The following is a 16,961-nucleotide window of genomic DNA, read 5'->3' as shown; positions in this document are numbered from 1 at the left end:
AATAATTACATATAGTTCACTGAATGCCTTTTATGGAGGTGACACAAGAGAAGGAGGAAACGTGAGCTCTGGAGATGATTCTTTCTTTCTTTGATCTTTTTTTTTTTTTCTTTTTTAATGAAAGCAGATCTGTGCTTGAGACCATTTTAAGCTTTTTGCTCCAAACAAAGTGACTTCCTAGGTCTTCACCAGCCTGTAGATAAACAAGCCCACAAGAGCCCCTTTGTGGCAGCAGACAGGGCTGCTGGCAGTTCCAGGAGCACCTTCATGACATCCCAATATCACTCCTCCTTTGTTGAATGAGCCTTCTCTTCCTGAAGGAGAGAAGCAGCCGGAGCAGCAAAACACTCCCAAGTTGGGTTATGGGTGTCAGGGCTCGAGGTCCAGGAGCTGAATGGAAAAGCGAGATCCTAGCGGTGGCCAGTGGAGCCTCAAACAGCTGTGAGGCAGGCAGAAGATGGAGGGATAAGGGTTTGTAACCAAAAGCCACTATCAGCTGAAAGATCACAAACAGAACACACACGGCAGTGAACTCTTTGAGGAAGAGAAAACCACGAGTCTTTTGTTCCCTCAAACTGGGTGGTGCCTCTCTGATAAAGGTGTTGAGATTTAGTTTCTTACAGTCTAGATATTTACTGTTCACCAGGTTTCTCTTGCATGTGGTGTCTGGTTCACAAAAACAATTGCGTTTGAAACCTTAGTATGTGTTCCCTGTGAAGAAGCCAAGGGTTAACTTTCTAGTAGGACGTTTATCAAATTCAAGCCGAGGCATCTAGATAGATCGTCACCCCCACCCCAACCCGCTTGCTGGATTGTGTCACCTGGTTACCTAACGTTTGTCTGGGGTCCCTTTGACCAGAAGACCCATGGGAGGTGTTGAATGTTGGCAGTGTGTGCGGCTTTGACTCTTTGTCTCACTTACATTTTTTTTGGTGCTACTGTGATCCACGCATAAAGATTTGACAGAGAAAGCATTACAAACCACCAACCACACAGACACAGTATAGTACCAACCAAAGGAGTCCCCTCCCTGTCTGGAGGTTTGGGCTCCTGCGAGTCCTTTGAAAGTTTTCCTGTTGTCCCAGATTCAAGGTGTGTAGTAGTGTTTCTCATGCTTCCTTCAGGCAGTTCCAGAAATGAAAACAGTTTTGAGTCTAATGGCCATTACAAACGTGCGTCCTTATCCCCCGTCCGTTCATTTCCATGCGTATTTCAGCCTTCATGCTACTGTCATATCAAAACAAGTAACAAAGAGGGCGACACCTGTCTCATCCGTGACACCTGGGAGGCTTCCAGTCAGCTGCCTACCAGGTCTTCTCAGACTACGGTCAACCCTCAGACCTCCACCTTTCTCTAATGGTTTCTCCTTTTCCTCTCTCTTGAATTCACTCTGTGTTTCTCCACTTATTCTTCTCCTTGTATTATACTTTCAGTCTCTAAGAAGCACTCCGAATTCCACAGGGGCTGGAAGTGCGCCACCCCATGAGTGCCTGGCTTTGCAACTCCTAAAGAGGGGGGCTTCTCAACCAGGCTGCAAAGAATCAGCTGGAGAGTCCTGAAGCCTAGGCTGCACCCCCAGACCAATTAAAATCAGAATCTGGGAGAATCAAGCATCATTGTTTTCTGACTGGTTTAATTATAATAGTTAAGTGCTTTTTAAATGAAGATTGGGAAAATTAGTGTCCTATGGCATTCCTTCAGAAGATCTGCATTATGTTCCTGAACTCTTTTCAAACGTGAAAATAATTATTTTTTTAAAGTCCGTATTTTGCATTCAACTATGAACTAATGTATCTAGAATACGAAACAAAAGTAAGGGGTTGTCTGTGCTTCACTGAAGGAGCTCACAACTGCGGGTTAATTCTACTGACAACCTGGGGCAGGCAGAGTTAGGGGGCCACGTGCTATGTTACCCTGCTATGCAAATGTGTCCTTGGACCAGCAGGAGCAGCAGCTCCCAAGATATGCAGAACCATGGGCTTCATCTCTGTCTTACTTAATTAAAAGCTCCACTTTAGCAAAATCCTCAGGGATCTGTATTCACAGTGCATTTGAGAAGTTTTTAGTGTCCGTGGCATGAACAAGGTGGTTGAGAACCACAGGAACAGGTCATCGGGGTACTTTGCTCCAACCATGGAGACTTGACCTCATTGAATCAACTTTAAGAAACTTGATATGTTGAAGCTGGTAACCTTGCTGGGAGGAAGAAACAGATTGTACTCATGTTTCAAGGGATGTAATTTTCATTGATTCCGTGTGAACAACTGATAGTTTGCTTTGTTCACGATGAAAACATAGAGGTACATTTGTGTTCTTTGAAGTCTCTCCTGATGCTTTCAAATTGCTCAGCTAAAGAATAAGAGGGCAAGTCCACGTGCTGGAGCCCTGGAGCCCAGGAGCCCAGAGCCTGCCCCTGTGCAACACGTACATGAGGTTTCTGACATGGCAGTGATGGCCGACACCAGCTGGACTTTCTGTAATGTAATCAAATATAACTTAATTTCCTTTCTGTTTTCTGGAAAGGAGTAGGAAATGTAATCAGAATTCACAGTGAGTTGTATTTCACCAAGAAACTTTTGGCATTATAGTCATTTGAAGACTAGGATCAGATTGCAATGATTTGATGGAAACTCAAAACTTAACCCTCCCATACCCTCATACCTTTGTATTAACAGTTAAGAAACCAAGAGCTATATTCAATAGCTTGTAATAACCTATAATGAAAAAGAATATGAAAAAGAATATACTTTTGTATAACTGAATCACTATGCTGTACCCAGAAACTAACACAATATTGCAAATCAGCTATACCTCAATTTAAAAAAAAAAAAAAGGTTAAGAAATTGATCTATAAAAAAAAAATCATTGCTTCATTTGTTGATAGTCAGTAATGATGTTCCAGCATCTCACCGTCATTAGTGGACGTTCAAGATGATCAAAGAGAATGACATATTCCTGTTTGTCGGGTTAACCAGAGTATTATTTAATACATGGCAGTTCTTATGCCAAGTCTGCACTAGCAAAACTAATTGTGGAAAATGCACAATCACAAAAATAACGAGTTGGTAAGTAGAAGATGAAAGGAAAATTCGACATAGCTACAGTATTGTCTCTATTCTCCAATTAGCTAATAATCATCTTTAAAGTACAAGACGTTATTTTAAAAAACTGGAGAAGAACGTGTCCCTTCCTGCCTGGAACATGATCTCTTGTGATATCAGCTTAAGTGCTACAGACCCCACCCTTGGACCCAGTAACTCCCCACCACCACCCCCGACTCTTCGTGGTAGGATTTTGCTAATAATAGTCCAAAAAGAGAGCCGGCAAGAGGAGGGGAGTGGGGAGGAGGAAGAAGTTGGGCTCACAGTGCTGAGCAGAGGGTAAGGCAAGCCTGGAACCAGCAGCAGCTCTCTCCTGTTCATATCCAGGCACCTATTGGGTTTCAGACCCAGGACAAAGAATGGGAAGGAAGTAACAGAAGACAAGGAGGTGTAAGCAGACAGAAAGAAGGCAAAGGGAGGTAACCAAGAGGATAAGATTAAAAGATCAAAAGAGTTTTTAAAAAAACAAACAAAACAATGGTTTTAGTATTCGTGACATTATTCCTTCCACTAAAATGGTCTCCAGAAAGAGAAGTTTTAAGCCTACATAAGAAAAATACACCATGGTTTTGGTTTATTTTGTTTTTTCACAAAAGTGTCAGCATATTAGGAACATCTTGGGGAGGAGGTGGACTGAGAAGTTCTAGAGGCCAAGGGTTTTGTCTGTTGCACTGTTCAGAGTTCATTTCACAAACCATGTGCAAACCAGCACACAGTGAATTGTTACGTGGAGGAGTTTTGTCTTGTGCCCTTTCCCCCCATTTAAACATTAGGAGAAAATTCTTTTCTTTTACTTCTTTTTTTAAAATTCTTTTTATTGAAGTTTAGTTGATTTGCAGTGTGTTGGTTTCTGGTGTACAGCCTAGTGATTCAGTTATACATATGTATATATTCTTTTTCATTTTCTTTTCATTGTAGGTTATTACAAGATACTGAATGTAGTTCCTTGTGCTAGACAGTAGGTCCTTGTTGTTTATCTATTTTATGTACAGTAGTTTGTATCTGCTAATCCCAAATTCCTAATTTAACCCTCCCCCCTTCCCCTTTGGTACCCAAAAGTTTGTTTTCTATGTCTGTGAGTCTATTTCTGTTTTGTAAATAAGTTCATGTATGTCATTTTTTTAGAGTCCACATATAAGTGATATCATATGATATTTGTCTTTCTCTATCTGACTTACTTCACTTAGTATGGTAATCTGTAGGTCAGTCCATGTTGCTGCGAATGGCATTATTTCATTCTTTTTTATGGCTGAGTAGTATTCCATTGTATGTCTATGTACACCACAACTTTATCCAATCACCTGTCAGTGGACATTTATGTTGCTTCCATGTCTTCACTCTTATAAACAATGCTGCTATGAACATTGAGGGTGCATGTACCTTTTCAAATTAGAGTTTTCTCCGGATATATGCCCAGGAGTAGGATTGCTAGATCATATGGTAACTCCTTTTTTAGTTTTTTTAAGGAGACTCTCTACTGTTTTCTATAGTGGCTGCACCAAATTACATTCCCACAAACAATGTAGGAGGACTTTGAGCTGGAAAGTGTTCAGATCCGTGTTACATGTTTGGGTCTGTGTTACTGAGATAGTCTAAGAGAGAGAGGAGAATTTTGTCAGGATGGGGGGCAGTGGAGTTGGAGAAAGGGAAATGGATTTGAGAAATATTTCAATGAAATGACCAGTGTTTGGTAATGAATCAGCTATGAAGAATGAAGGAGAAAGGGGTGTGGAGGATGATTCTTAAGTTCCTTGTTTACATAACCACATGCTTGTTGGAGCCCATCACCGAGATAAGAAATGCGGGTGAGGACTACATTTAGGGAGATAACAAGTTTGGTGTTGAACATGTGTGTTTGAGGGGGAACTGCTAAGTAGCAATGTCACGTGGGCAGCTTAAAATCCAAATCTGGGTCTCAAAGAAAAGTGAAATTTAGGTTAGGTCCTTCTGCCATGCATTTCCTGTCACTTAACGCCTCATTGTAATGATTTGATTGAGGCCCCATAATAGTTGGAACCTTGTCTGCCTGGTTTACTGCTAAGTCTCCAGCACCAGGCACAGCACCTGCAAAAAAAGCACCCAAGAAACACTTGCTGAACTGAACTGAAACTTCAGACTCTAAGTGATGTTCTTAACAGCTGCTCAGGGTGAGTTAACATCCCCCAGTTGGGCTGCAGCCTGCATTCACCCATCTCTCTGGCTCCCAACTCTTGTCTTTGGACCTTGGTTTTTCCTACCTGCCTTTCCTGAGCTGGAAGTTGGGTCCCAGTGTTTTCTTCAGGGATTTTGAAGTTGATCAAGCTACAAGATTTAGCTTTCCCATTGTCCTAGCTGAGGATGCCCCACTTCAAGAGTAGAGTTCAGAGAAGACCTTAATGTTAATTCTCAGTGTTGTTGAGATTTGGGTAGGCAGGAGTTAGGAGATATTCACAAACACAAGGCTCAGAAGTACCGTGGGAAGTTGCTACAAACAGGATTTGACTGGGACCCAGAAAGAAGAGAGAAGTTTGGCTAGATAAGGTGGATAAGCTTTGAATATCAGAATGGAAAATTTGGGTTTGAAAGGAATGGGAATATGGAAGAAGTGTGGATTCCTAACGGGCTTGACAGAGCGCGGTTTTAGGGAGATTAATCTGGCAGCAGCCTACCGCGTAATTGAAGAGATAAGGGATCAGAGACAAAAGGGCCAGCTAAGAGTCTGTCACAGTAATGCAGGTGTCAAGAGATAAGAGACAACTAGACAGTGGAAGCGGACAGTCTTGGAGCTGAAGATAAATGGAGATACCTTGGTGAATGATTGGCTGGAGAGCAATGGAAGATTCAAAAATGATCCCCAGATTTCACACCCTGGTGGTAGCTGGGAGACTCATGGCACCCCTGACAAAAAGGAGGTCTTTGTTTTCTCTGGAGAAAAGCAAAACTGAAGCTGTTGGTGCTCATGTTCCTTTGGCTGTAGATCCTCTCCCTGCTAAAAAAAAATCCACAGCAGTAACCTCTGAGAAACTGAGCCACTTCATGTGTAAATGGACTGTCAAGTGTATTTCTCATTGGAGTCCTTTACTTCCCAACGATGCCAGAGAGGTTTGGTTCTTAGACACTAGTCAGGCCAGCCAGCTAGCCTCTAAATGACTGCCCGTCAGTGAACCTGTGGACTTTATTTCTCCCCAAGCTGCAGAGATGGAAAAAACTTTTTTTTACCTTTTCAGAGGTAAGTCTAAAGGAATCGTTGTCTTCCTAGTTTAAGTTTACCAATAAATAAGATAGAGAATAGAAATATAGAAACAGAAATTCCTATATAATCATGCTGTTTATATGAATTCATATGCTTACTGTCTTCCTAGATTATAGATGGGAAATTTCATTAGAAGGATTTCACATTGTCATCACTTCATAAATATTAAAAAAAAACCCATAGTAATCATAAAGATGACTCATGTTATTATGAAGAATTCATATAAATCAACATGAATTCAATCTATAAGAGTTCATGTAGATAAAAGTCTATCCCAATAGTATGACTGTAAATGATCTGACAGATTCAATCCCAATGATCCACTGGTTCCAATGCAATAAAAATTCCAAGCAGTAAAATTTCACCACAACAAAGACTTTAGGGACTTGGTCAAATTGTATTATATACAAGCTTGGAACTACAGGCTTTTCTTTTCATAGCCAAGGTAAGAAAGCAATTGGAACTGCTTTCATTACTTAAAACTTTTTAGATGAACTAAATCACTGAGCTCATTTGACTCTTCAGGAATTGTTCAAGATGGTCTCACGAAATGTACAAATGTATATACAAGAGGGTTGGTCGTTTCTTTAAAACTTACGAAGCAAAGTGCTCATCCAAATATAAAATAGTAATGTTAAATGCTGTGCTTCATAATTCTATTTATTGAAAAGGTCCCCGTAAGCTGCATCATACCTGCAGCTGCAACATTCTTGACACCTTTGCTTTTTTTTCCCTCGAGTCATCTGTGTTAATAATTGACAATATTACAGTCATCTCAGGTGGGGAATTAGCCAAGATCAATGGCTTATCTTTTGACTAACGCTTTCTTCCTTGTAGTTAATGGCTCATCAAAGACATTCTCAAACAAAGATATGTGTGTGTGATACACTGCCAAGGTAGCATATTGCAAGGTATATGTAAAGGACTATTTTCTAGAAAAACAATAGCAAGAATGACCTCATAGAATCCCTAATCCCTACTGTAGTGCCATCTATAAATCAAAAATTCCTTTTAGGAGTGTGTAGCAGATTGGCAAAATGTTTCTTTTCAAAGAGAAAAACTGTAAAATTAAGCTTGTATGCATGAAAACATTAGGGGGAAAACTTTAGAGAGAAGGTAAGAAAATAAGCTTTTTTTTTTTGACATAGCCTGACATAAAATTGATTTTTTTTTTTTTGCCTGTTACCTTCCAGCTCTTCCTCACATAGGCTACATTGATATTACAGAACTGTATTCACAGTGAACATGCAGTTCTGTTTTATTTTTATTTTACATGGTATTAGGTAGCATTCATTCCCTGCATGGTGTCCAACCTTTAGTTGATAAGCTGCAGCAGAACATCAAGATTTCAGAACGTACCCGATGGCCAACAGGCACATGAGAAGATGCTCAATGTTGCTAGTTATCAGAGAAATGCAAATCAAAACTACAGTGAAGTGTCACCTCATACCAGTCAGAATCGCCATTATCAAAATGTCTACAAAAAATAAATGGTACAGAAGGTGTGGAGAAAAAGGAACCCTCCTACACTGTTGGTCAGAATGTAGGTTTGTGCAGCCTACATACTGTGGAAAACAGTATGAAGATTCCTTAAAAAACTAAAAATAGTCCTACCATATGATCCAGAAATTTCACTCCTGGGCATATATCTGGAGAAAACTCTAATTTGAAAAGACACACGTACCCCAATGTTCATAGCAGCACTATTTACAATAGCCAAAACATAGAAACAACCCAATTGTCTATCAACAGATGACTGGATAAAGAAGATGTGGTATATATACAGTGGAATATTACTCAGCCATAAAAAGGAATGAAATAATGCCATTTGCACAACATGGATGGACCTAGAGATTACCATACTAAGTGGAGTAAGTCAGACAGAGAAAGACAAATATCATATGATATCACGTATACTTTTGAAATCTAAAAAAAAAAAAAATACAAATTCTATTTACAAACCAAAAACAAACTTATGGACATAGGAAAAAAAATATATATATATATAATTACCAAAGGGGAAAGGGCAGGGAGGGATAAATTAGGGGCTGGGGATTAACAGGCACACATTACTATATATAAAATAGATAAACAACAGGGACCTACTGTAAAGCACAGGGAACTATATTCAGTTTCTTGTAACAACATACAATAAAAAAGAACCTGAAAAGAAAAAATATGTATTGTATATATATGTATAACTGAGTCACTTTTCTGTACACCTAAAACTAACATTGTAAATCAACTACACTTCAATTAAAAAAAAAGGTTTTTTTAACTAAAAAAAGAAAAAAAATTTAAGAATGTAAATTCACTAAGGGTTGAAAAATTAAGTTTTCAGCTCCCAGGCCAGAACATTGGGTCACCATAGCTTCCTTGTCTTCCTCTCTGGTCAAGTCTGGCAAGCCTCCATGTTCTGTCAGCCCCACTCATTCAACATCCGTCATACCAGGCCTTCCTCTGCCTTTCCATACGTCTTTCAAGCACTCATCTGTTCTCACTGCAACCTCCTTGGTCGCTTCCTCTCCCTCCAGCCCCTCCTGCACACTGCTATCCAAGTGACCTTTCTACAGCACATCCATTATTAGGGTGTCCAGTCTACAGGCAACACAACATCCCCGCCCCAGAGAAATATTTTTATGCAGATCTTGAAGACTGCTTGGGGGGAGTGAGACATTTCTTATGGGTAAGTAACACAGAAACTTTCTGGGAGTAAAGTTATCCAGGCTCCAAACACTGACCTTGGATACTCAAAGTTATGAGTGTTTTCCCCTGTCCGGGAAAAGTGGATGGTCCTCACCAGCGGCCCATGCACCCAAAGTCCGTAAGAAACAGTCCCCTTGGCCAAGCAGTCTGTGCAATAGAATACCTTTTGGTAATGGTGGAGCCATCCAACCTCCAGCCCACCCTCCAGAGAAGGATTTATTTCAACATATGCCCAGGAGTCGTGACAAATCCATTTCTCTTCAGTTGTGGTCCTGTAACATTGCAGAGGCTCAGACTTAAAAATTCTGTTCTTGCACCAAACAAGGTCACTAGTTTCAGCCTTTGGGGCGTTTTTGGACCTCTGGCAGAACACAGAAGATGTGTGCTTCTTTTTCTCTGTGATAGAAGCCTTCCTATAACACTAATCAAAACATGCTGTGCTGCACATGTGTATTAAGGATGCCCAGTGAGTAGAAAGTCAGCCATCCTGCCAGTCCATATAACAGACTAACAAAAAGGCAATCTCCTAGAGAGATATTAGAAATTCCAAAGGATTAAGATCCTTCAGAAAAAAAATAAAGGAAACTTTGGTGGGGAGATGATACCACTTCCTAAATGTGAAGATTTTTCCCAGATAATACAGTCTACATTTGTAGAGTGCTTTACTGTTCACAAAACCCTTCCACGTATAGTTTCTCATTTAATTCCCACGGCAATTTTGTGACCTGTTGTGATTCTGCTTTACAGATATGAAAATTGACCCTTAGAAAAAATGAAACATTATGCCCACAAATAGCAGAATTAGTAAGTTGACAGAGTCTTAAATATGTCTTAATTCTCTTAATTCAGTGCACTCTCCAGTTTACCATATACTCATGATATAGGTGGTTGTCTGTGACATAGGAAGTTGGATAAAATTTTATTTTATCTATCATTTTCTGTAAGTTATAAGTAACATTTGGAGCATGAAACGGGTGCCTTTTCCCATATAATGATTACTTTTCAGATCACATTTCAAGATCATAATTAAGAGGTTTGAGTGTCTGAAAGAAGGTGGGGTCACTCCTATTGTTGAAGGATTTTACTCGCTGCACCCAACTGCACGCAGGTTTTATGCACATTATTGATGGATACTTAAATGCCAAGATCAGTACTAGGAACTTTCTCTGAGAATGTCCCATCTATCACGTGTCACCACTTCTCCTTTGCCTTCAGAATGAAGACGTAATAGTAACATATCAGGAACAAAGCTATTTGCGCTTTGTAACTCTGAGCTACGCACACACATACAAGTAATGATAATACTGAAGTCTGAGAAGGAGGACTTCTGTTAAGTCTAATTGCAGACACCGCTTCATCATTTCCGTTATAAGGGATGAAAGAAGCAGCCTGCGTTTCTCAAAGCTGAAATTCACTGACAAGCTGGCACTCATTTTAACCCACTTTGGACTATGGGAAAATTTGAGTTTACCCCTTCTTTTCTGACTGCTTTCTGTGATCAAAAGACAAAAACACCAACTGTTAACCCCCTTTAAGTAATAATCTTTTAAAATCATTAACATGCTTTATAGTTTTCAAAGCCTTGTATTATTTTCTTTAATCATAAAGCAACCCCGTAAGATAGAGGTGTCACCCCCAGCTTACAAGTGTGGAAGCTGAGAGCTGTTGACTTGGCCATGCTCACACAGCTGCTGTCTGCCTTGGACCTGAAATTTCTCATCCCACATCTCTGCACTAATTCACAGGTTCTGAGCTGCCTACACACGCACGCACGCACACACACACACATGCACGCACATCCATGTGTGACTTGCAGGAAATAGAAATGATAACCAAGAAACCTTTAAAAAGTGGAGCTATATGATATAGTTATTTTTGTGGCTCCTGATAATATTACAGAACCACCTTTTTATGTGTGTTTTCACATTCTGTGTACTGGTGTTTTTCTTGTACGCCACTGCTTAAATACTGCATTTTCCAGGCAGATAAATAGAAAATGTCCACCTGCCCCAAAAGACCAGACTGACATAATACGCGCTCTTTGTTTACCCCCTGAATAGGCACAGCTTTTGCTCCGCCAGCTGCTTTGTCCACAGTCTTAACCTGGTTCCGTAAGAACCACCTGTATAAGTAGCTGGATAATGAAGTCCCTGCTCCAGTTTGTTTTGTGAATCTTCTGTTCAGATTAAGTTAGATAATAATACATCTGAGTATTATTACGATTCTTGGACATAAGTCTGGACCACTGAGGCCAGGTGGACGCGACTTCGAAACACTGCTGTTAGGAGGATCATTTACTGGGAGCTTCCTATATGAAGAAACTGGAGGCAGAGAAATGTTTAGTGCTGCCCTCAGGCTACCCGAGTCCTGGGTCGGGGCAGAATCGTGTTTGGAGTGTTAGAGCTGTGAAGAATTGCCCTGTCTTGCTTGTTTCTTTCTTTCTTTTTTTTTTTTTTTTTCTGTCTTGCTTGTTTCATCTCAGGTAGCAAACCGCTCTAAGATCACAGTGTAGAAGCCAGATTACATCCTTTTATTTTTTTTTTTCTGGGGGAAAAAAAGTGATTCATAAAATACATCTACCCAGAGAAATGGACTTACTAACATCAGAAACAGATACCAGGGTCACTTCGAGATCCAGCAGAAACTTGGGTAGTGACTTAAATATTGAAAAAGACAAGCCTGGGACTCAACGCAGAGAGAGCCTTTTCTGGAAATGCACCCTGACATCTGCACTGAACTTGAATTTTCAGGAAGTCACTTGTAGTTTCAGTGCATAAAGCGACTGGCAATAATCAGACAATATGTCAACTAAAGATCGGAAGCTCATATTATTTAAATAAAGTCTTCCTGCTTTAATCAGTGCAGCCGTTAAGGAGAGTTTACATATGTGCTTTACCTCTCAGTCAAACAAAAACAAGCACCTCCTCCCCCCCAGATGAAATTATACCTGATCTGAACAGGGGCTGAGCGTGGTGATGCTGGGACAGGGCTGAACTTTCCTAAATGTTTCCAGTTCCATCTGTAGACAGAACCTGGAGATCTTTGGAAGTGTGTTTCGGCTGCCTACAGTGATGGTTGTTCTTCTGGAAATGTCGTTGTGAGTGGGTATGACACGGGACTTGTTTGTTCCAAGTGACCTTATCTCAGTATCAAAATGTGGCCCAGGGCCTTGAGGGCATCGGTCCCCATTCAGTCAGGAGAAGCAGGAGCCAGGGAAGGAGCCTCCTGGAGTGACCCACGTGGCCCGAGGTGAGGACGCCACTTTCCTTCGTGATTAGCTCCCTACCACAGAGATTTCTGTTTCTAAACTATTTAAATTTGGCTTGCAGGGGATTCTTCTGTGACCCTGGTGAGCTTTCTGCATCTGTTTTGTCTTAAATGCTTCCTAAAACATTTTTCAAAATCCACTCGTGATTTTCTAATCCTTCCTAATACATGCACTGCTTAAAATGCAACTCTTCTTTTTTTTTTTTTTTTTAATTTTAAATCCTATCTTTGAAAATGTAAACAAATGTGTGAGCCTTAAGAAAAGACTGGAAAAACTGAGTGAGGGCTGTTGGACGCAGAATTGGATGTTGGTGGTTCTGTTGTTCACTCACCTTGCAGAAAATTTCAATTCCTAGCGTGCTTGGTCACTTCAATACGAAAAGTGAAGGCCTTGTCATTACAGCCATTGTTTATGTTGGATTAGGATGAAATAAATGTACTGCACTCCCTCTGCTGGCTCTGAAGCTGCAACAGCTTATTAACCAGCCCTATTTTTAGATGTATTTCCCCCATTAAAAAAAAAATGGTGTGTAAAGAAAGCAAGCAAACCCTGGGAAAACTATTGATTTTGTTATTTGTTGAACATGTCGAGAAAAACTAACGTCTATTCAATGCCGTTGGTAGGATGAGCAAGAAAGCCTGGAGGTTTTGGGCTTTTCCATGCAGTACTGAGCAAAAGGGAGGGGCCATCTCCCGGAGCGCTCCTTAAAGTGGATCTCTAACTGCCTTGTAAAAATTATTCAGTCTCTTTCGGTACTGAAATAATCTTTTCCCAGAACTTCATGAACAAACCAATAGATGAATTTGTTTTGTCTGTTCAGAACAGTCCCGGGAAGCAATGGCATTTCTTTGGCTTGGGATGGGAGGGAGGCGAGAGGGTGCGTTTCTCCGGGTGTCAGAAAGGAAAGCTGAACGATCATGATCATCACGCTGAAACTCTATCCCCCAGGGGAGGCCACTTCCGGGTGGGAAAGCATGTTACCCACAAGCCTGGAAGAGAATCACAGTGCCATGGAATTTTACAGCCAAGACAGCCCAAGATGCAATGGTTCTGCTTGTGAGTGAGGAGAGGCCACCAGGGGAGCAGAATGCTGCAGATGGTAGGGGGCCCGGCCCCACCCCACCCCCACCGGGCCCTGCTCCACTCTTGTTAATCAGCATATTGAGGTTCTCCTGCAGAGCCCATCCCCTGCCTGCAGTGTGCCCTCATTCTCCATTCTCGCCTGCTTCCTTCCCCAGGCGTCTGGATGCCAACCACATCAGCCACGTGCCCCCCAGCTGCTTCAGTGGCCTGCATTCCCTGAGGCACCTGTGGCTGGACGACAACGCTCTGACAGAAATCCCGGTCCAGGCTTTCAGAAGTTTATCAGCCCTGCAGGCCATGACCTTGGCCCTGAACAAAATCCACCACATACCAGACTATGCCTTTGGAAACCTCTCCAGCTTGGTAGTTCTGTGAGTTTTATTGATTTTTTTTTTTCTCTCTCTGTCTCTTTTTCTCTTTTAAAGGCTTCTAAATTCACTGTAAGACTTTATAATTCAATAAGACCTTGGCCGTAAGGGGTGCCCTTCAGACTTTGAACAGGGACATTTCAAGGGAGGAAAACTCCCTGCGCCCCTCCCCAAAATGACTCATAAATTTTCTAATTGTATACAAGAATTAAACAACATTTATCAAGCACCTGCTAAGTACCAAGCACTGCCAAGCCTTCAAAGATAACAAAGTATGACCTCTTAGGGAAGCCATTGTATATTGTACAGGTGATCACCACCCTGTACGTGTCGTCCCACGATCAAAGTTAATAACAATCCCTGATTTCTGACAATAATTTATAATTCAGGTCAAACTGAAATTATGCCCTTCTTATTACTTAATAAGTAGTTCTTGAAACCCTTCCAAGGGAACAGCAGCAAGAAGGAACCCTTGACAGCAAGCTAGGCATTTGTATGGCTTTTTTTCCTGATAGGTCTAAATTTCATTGTTTTAAGTACATCAAAATGATTCTCAAGTAATCATGTTAAGTTTTATTTTTTAAGTTTAAGAGTGTAGCACAATGCCCTCTGTGTGTAATACAATAATAGTCAATTGATGCTGATACAGGAAAACAGTAGCTACTTGGAAGGTATAATAAGATCAGTTTGAGGGAGGAGGGTATAGCTCAAGTGATAGAGCGCAAGCTTGGCAAGCATGAGGTCCTGGGATCAATCCCCAGTACTTCTCTGATAAATAAATAAATAAGTAAACCTAATTACCCTTCCCCACCCACAAAAAAGACAGTTTGCATAGGAACTTGGAGGAAAGCATCTTCCGCACTATTTCTACTTTTGCTCCATGCCCCGCCCACCGCTGCTGTCAATCATTCCACTTTGCTTGGTGACACGTCTGTCTCTTGCATTGAGGTATATACTCCTCTGAGGGCTGGCCAGCATCTTATCCATCTTTTTAGGTTCCCCTCAATCCTCTTCCCTCATGTGTTGCATGAAAAAAATTCTCGATTAAATGTCACATAGATCTCACATGAAACCAACATCTATTTATTAGAATAAAAACCTCAGTCTGAAAGGATAGGACATTTGGGGTGATACTAACAGATTTCTATATTGCATTTCACATACAAAGATGATGCTTCTAACCCCCCAGGAGCTGGGTAGTTGCTTTAACCTAACCCTCCACTAGAGGGAATGGATTTACAGAGATCTGGCTACTCCATCTCCCCCTTCCTCCTTAAGCCCATTTTCCAAAAATCCCTTTGGGACTTGGTCCAGTTTTCAGCTGTGTGCACAGCTGTTCTCACTGGCCCTGACCTCACCGACTTACCACTGAGCCAAAGATGATAATTAGGCACATTAATATTGTGTCAAGATAACCAACCTCCTTGAGCAGCCGAAAAATCTGATTCCCATTCTCTGTGGCTGAAATTACTGTTTCCTGTTAACCTGTGGCCCCACCCCAGGAATGTGGCCATGATCAGCTATCAGCTTTAATAGAAAATGTGCTCGGTACACCTAGGACCTTCCCTCCATCCTCCCTTTGTCACTGTTGGTCAGAAGCTCTGTTCAACATCCTGCATCCCAAGGCCTCGCGGAATAGCCTGAATTTACCTTCACCAGTCACATTGCTCACTCCATGAGATCTCAAACCCCAAAAATAAATCTGTGGTGGCCTGTTAAATTTTTGGTATACAATCATCTGTGGTAAAAGGGAATGGGGCATAGAGCCTTTAAAACAAACAAACCAAAAAAACGTTGAACAAAGCATTTCTTATGTATCATCAGTGCATTCCTTAGCAGAGGGTTTTTTTTTGGACTTCAGCAATCAGGATGTTGTGCCTAAGTTCCCCTGCACATGTGCCCCGTGACTGTCTGTACGTTCTCCTGCAGGCATCTCCATAACAATGGAATCCACTCCCTGGGAAAGAAATGCTTTGATGGGCTCCACAGCCTAGAGACCTTGTGAGTTGACCTTTTATTTGTTTCCCATTTTTTTTCAGTGTTTTCAGGGCTATTCTAAGGGAATCAAAAATAGCCTTTAAGTCAAACCGGCTATTGGGTTTGCTTAATTGCCTGCGCTTTAAACAGATATTTACAGTGGCTTTATCTTACCCTCCCACCCACACACCCCACAGAGCTAAACCATAAAACCGAGATTTTCTGTGAATCTACCAAGAGTGATAAATTAGTTTAGGATCATTATAAGCTAACTGAGACGTCCTCTGCTGAGCAGTGACTCTTTGCTTAGGAATGTGCCATCTCTATCAAGGATCAGTTCGGTATTGTCACTCAGGCTCACAGCTCCAGAGTCTGGTCCTCCCCCTGACTGAGAGGATGCAGGGGAGGCGATGCCAGGCTCTCTGATCGGAGGTGAACAGGCATCTCAGTAGCTGATGGTGAAGGTTTCTGCTGAAGCAACGCAAGTCTGCAAAAACAAAGCAAAACAAAACAAAACAAAGAAACAGCTACCATTTATTAAGCATGTCTCTAACCGAATACTGCACTGAGCCCTCGGCATACATTGTTGCAGTCAGCCCTACAACCATCCTGGGAGAGCGGATACTACTTGCCCATTTTTGGCTCCGGTAAGGGTCAGTTATTTTACCAACATGCCACAGCTAGTCAGCAGCAGAACTGGGATTTGTTTCCTTCTGTAGTTTGACTCTGAAATCCATGTTCACCTGTATGTGCTACTTCCAAAGAATAGGTCAAAACTGCAGTTCTCAGTTGGTACCTGTCCTGAAAATCCGTGGAGTCCAGCCAGCTGACTGCCCGGAGCCTAATGCCAGAGGAGTTGCTATGGGTCTTAGCGGGTCCAGTCGTTTCCCAGGAAGGGGCTGCTCTTCATTCTCCGGCTGAGTGAGAGAGGTGGAATGAGGGTGCGGGGACGGGCAGTGAGGGTCCTGAGTGTGCCGGGAGGGGAGGGACGTTCCAGCTGCTCCCTCCTCACCTCCACATCTTCAGTGCTCAAGTGTAATAAGCCACACAGGGCCGCCAAATCTGTCACACTGGCTCTGCCCAGGACTGCAGAAGGAGGTGACCAGTGTGGCCTTCCTTGCAGCCCATCATTGCTCATTTGCATACAGAGCTTAGCCATTTGTACGTGGTCAGTTTAGCACCTGACCAGGTCTGCGTTCACTGATTTCTTGAGGGACCTAACAGCT

The 16,961-nt window shown here is 41.7% G+C and overlaps 1 protein-coding gene across 4 annotated transcripts in view; it reads left to right on the top strand.

The window, feature by feature from the left end:
- LGR5 (leucine rich repeat containing G protein-coupled receptor 5) overlaps window positions 1–16,961 on the top strand; it is a 112,144-nt gene that overhangs the window by 72,737 nt on the left and 22,446 nt on the right. For all 4 annotated transcript variants that reach the window (XM_074375398.1, XM_074375397.1, XM_074375399.1 and 1 more), the window contains exons 5-6: window positions 13,546–13,761; window positions 15,688–15,759. In XM_074375398.1, the coding sequence (XP_074231499.1) occupies window positions 13,546–13,761; window positions 15,688–15,759 (288 nt within the window). The remainder of the gene's footprint in view (window positions 1–13,545; window positions 13,762–15,687; window positions 15,760–16,961) is intronic.

The sequence above is a fragment of the Camelus bactrianus genome, chromosome 12 (assembly GCF_048773025.1).
Source record: "Camelus bactrianus isolate YW-2024 breed Bactrian camel chromosome 12, ASM4877302v1, whole genome shotgun sequence".
Taxonomy (NCBI): domain Eukaryota; kingdom Metazoa; phylum Chordata; class Mammalia; order Artiodactyla; family Camelidae; genus Camelus; species Camelus bactrianus.
The sequence above is the reverse complement of the archived record's forward strand: the minus strand, read 5'-3'. Positions and strand labels throughout refer to the sequence as shown.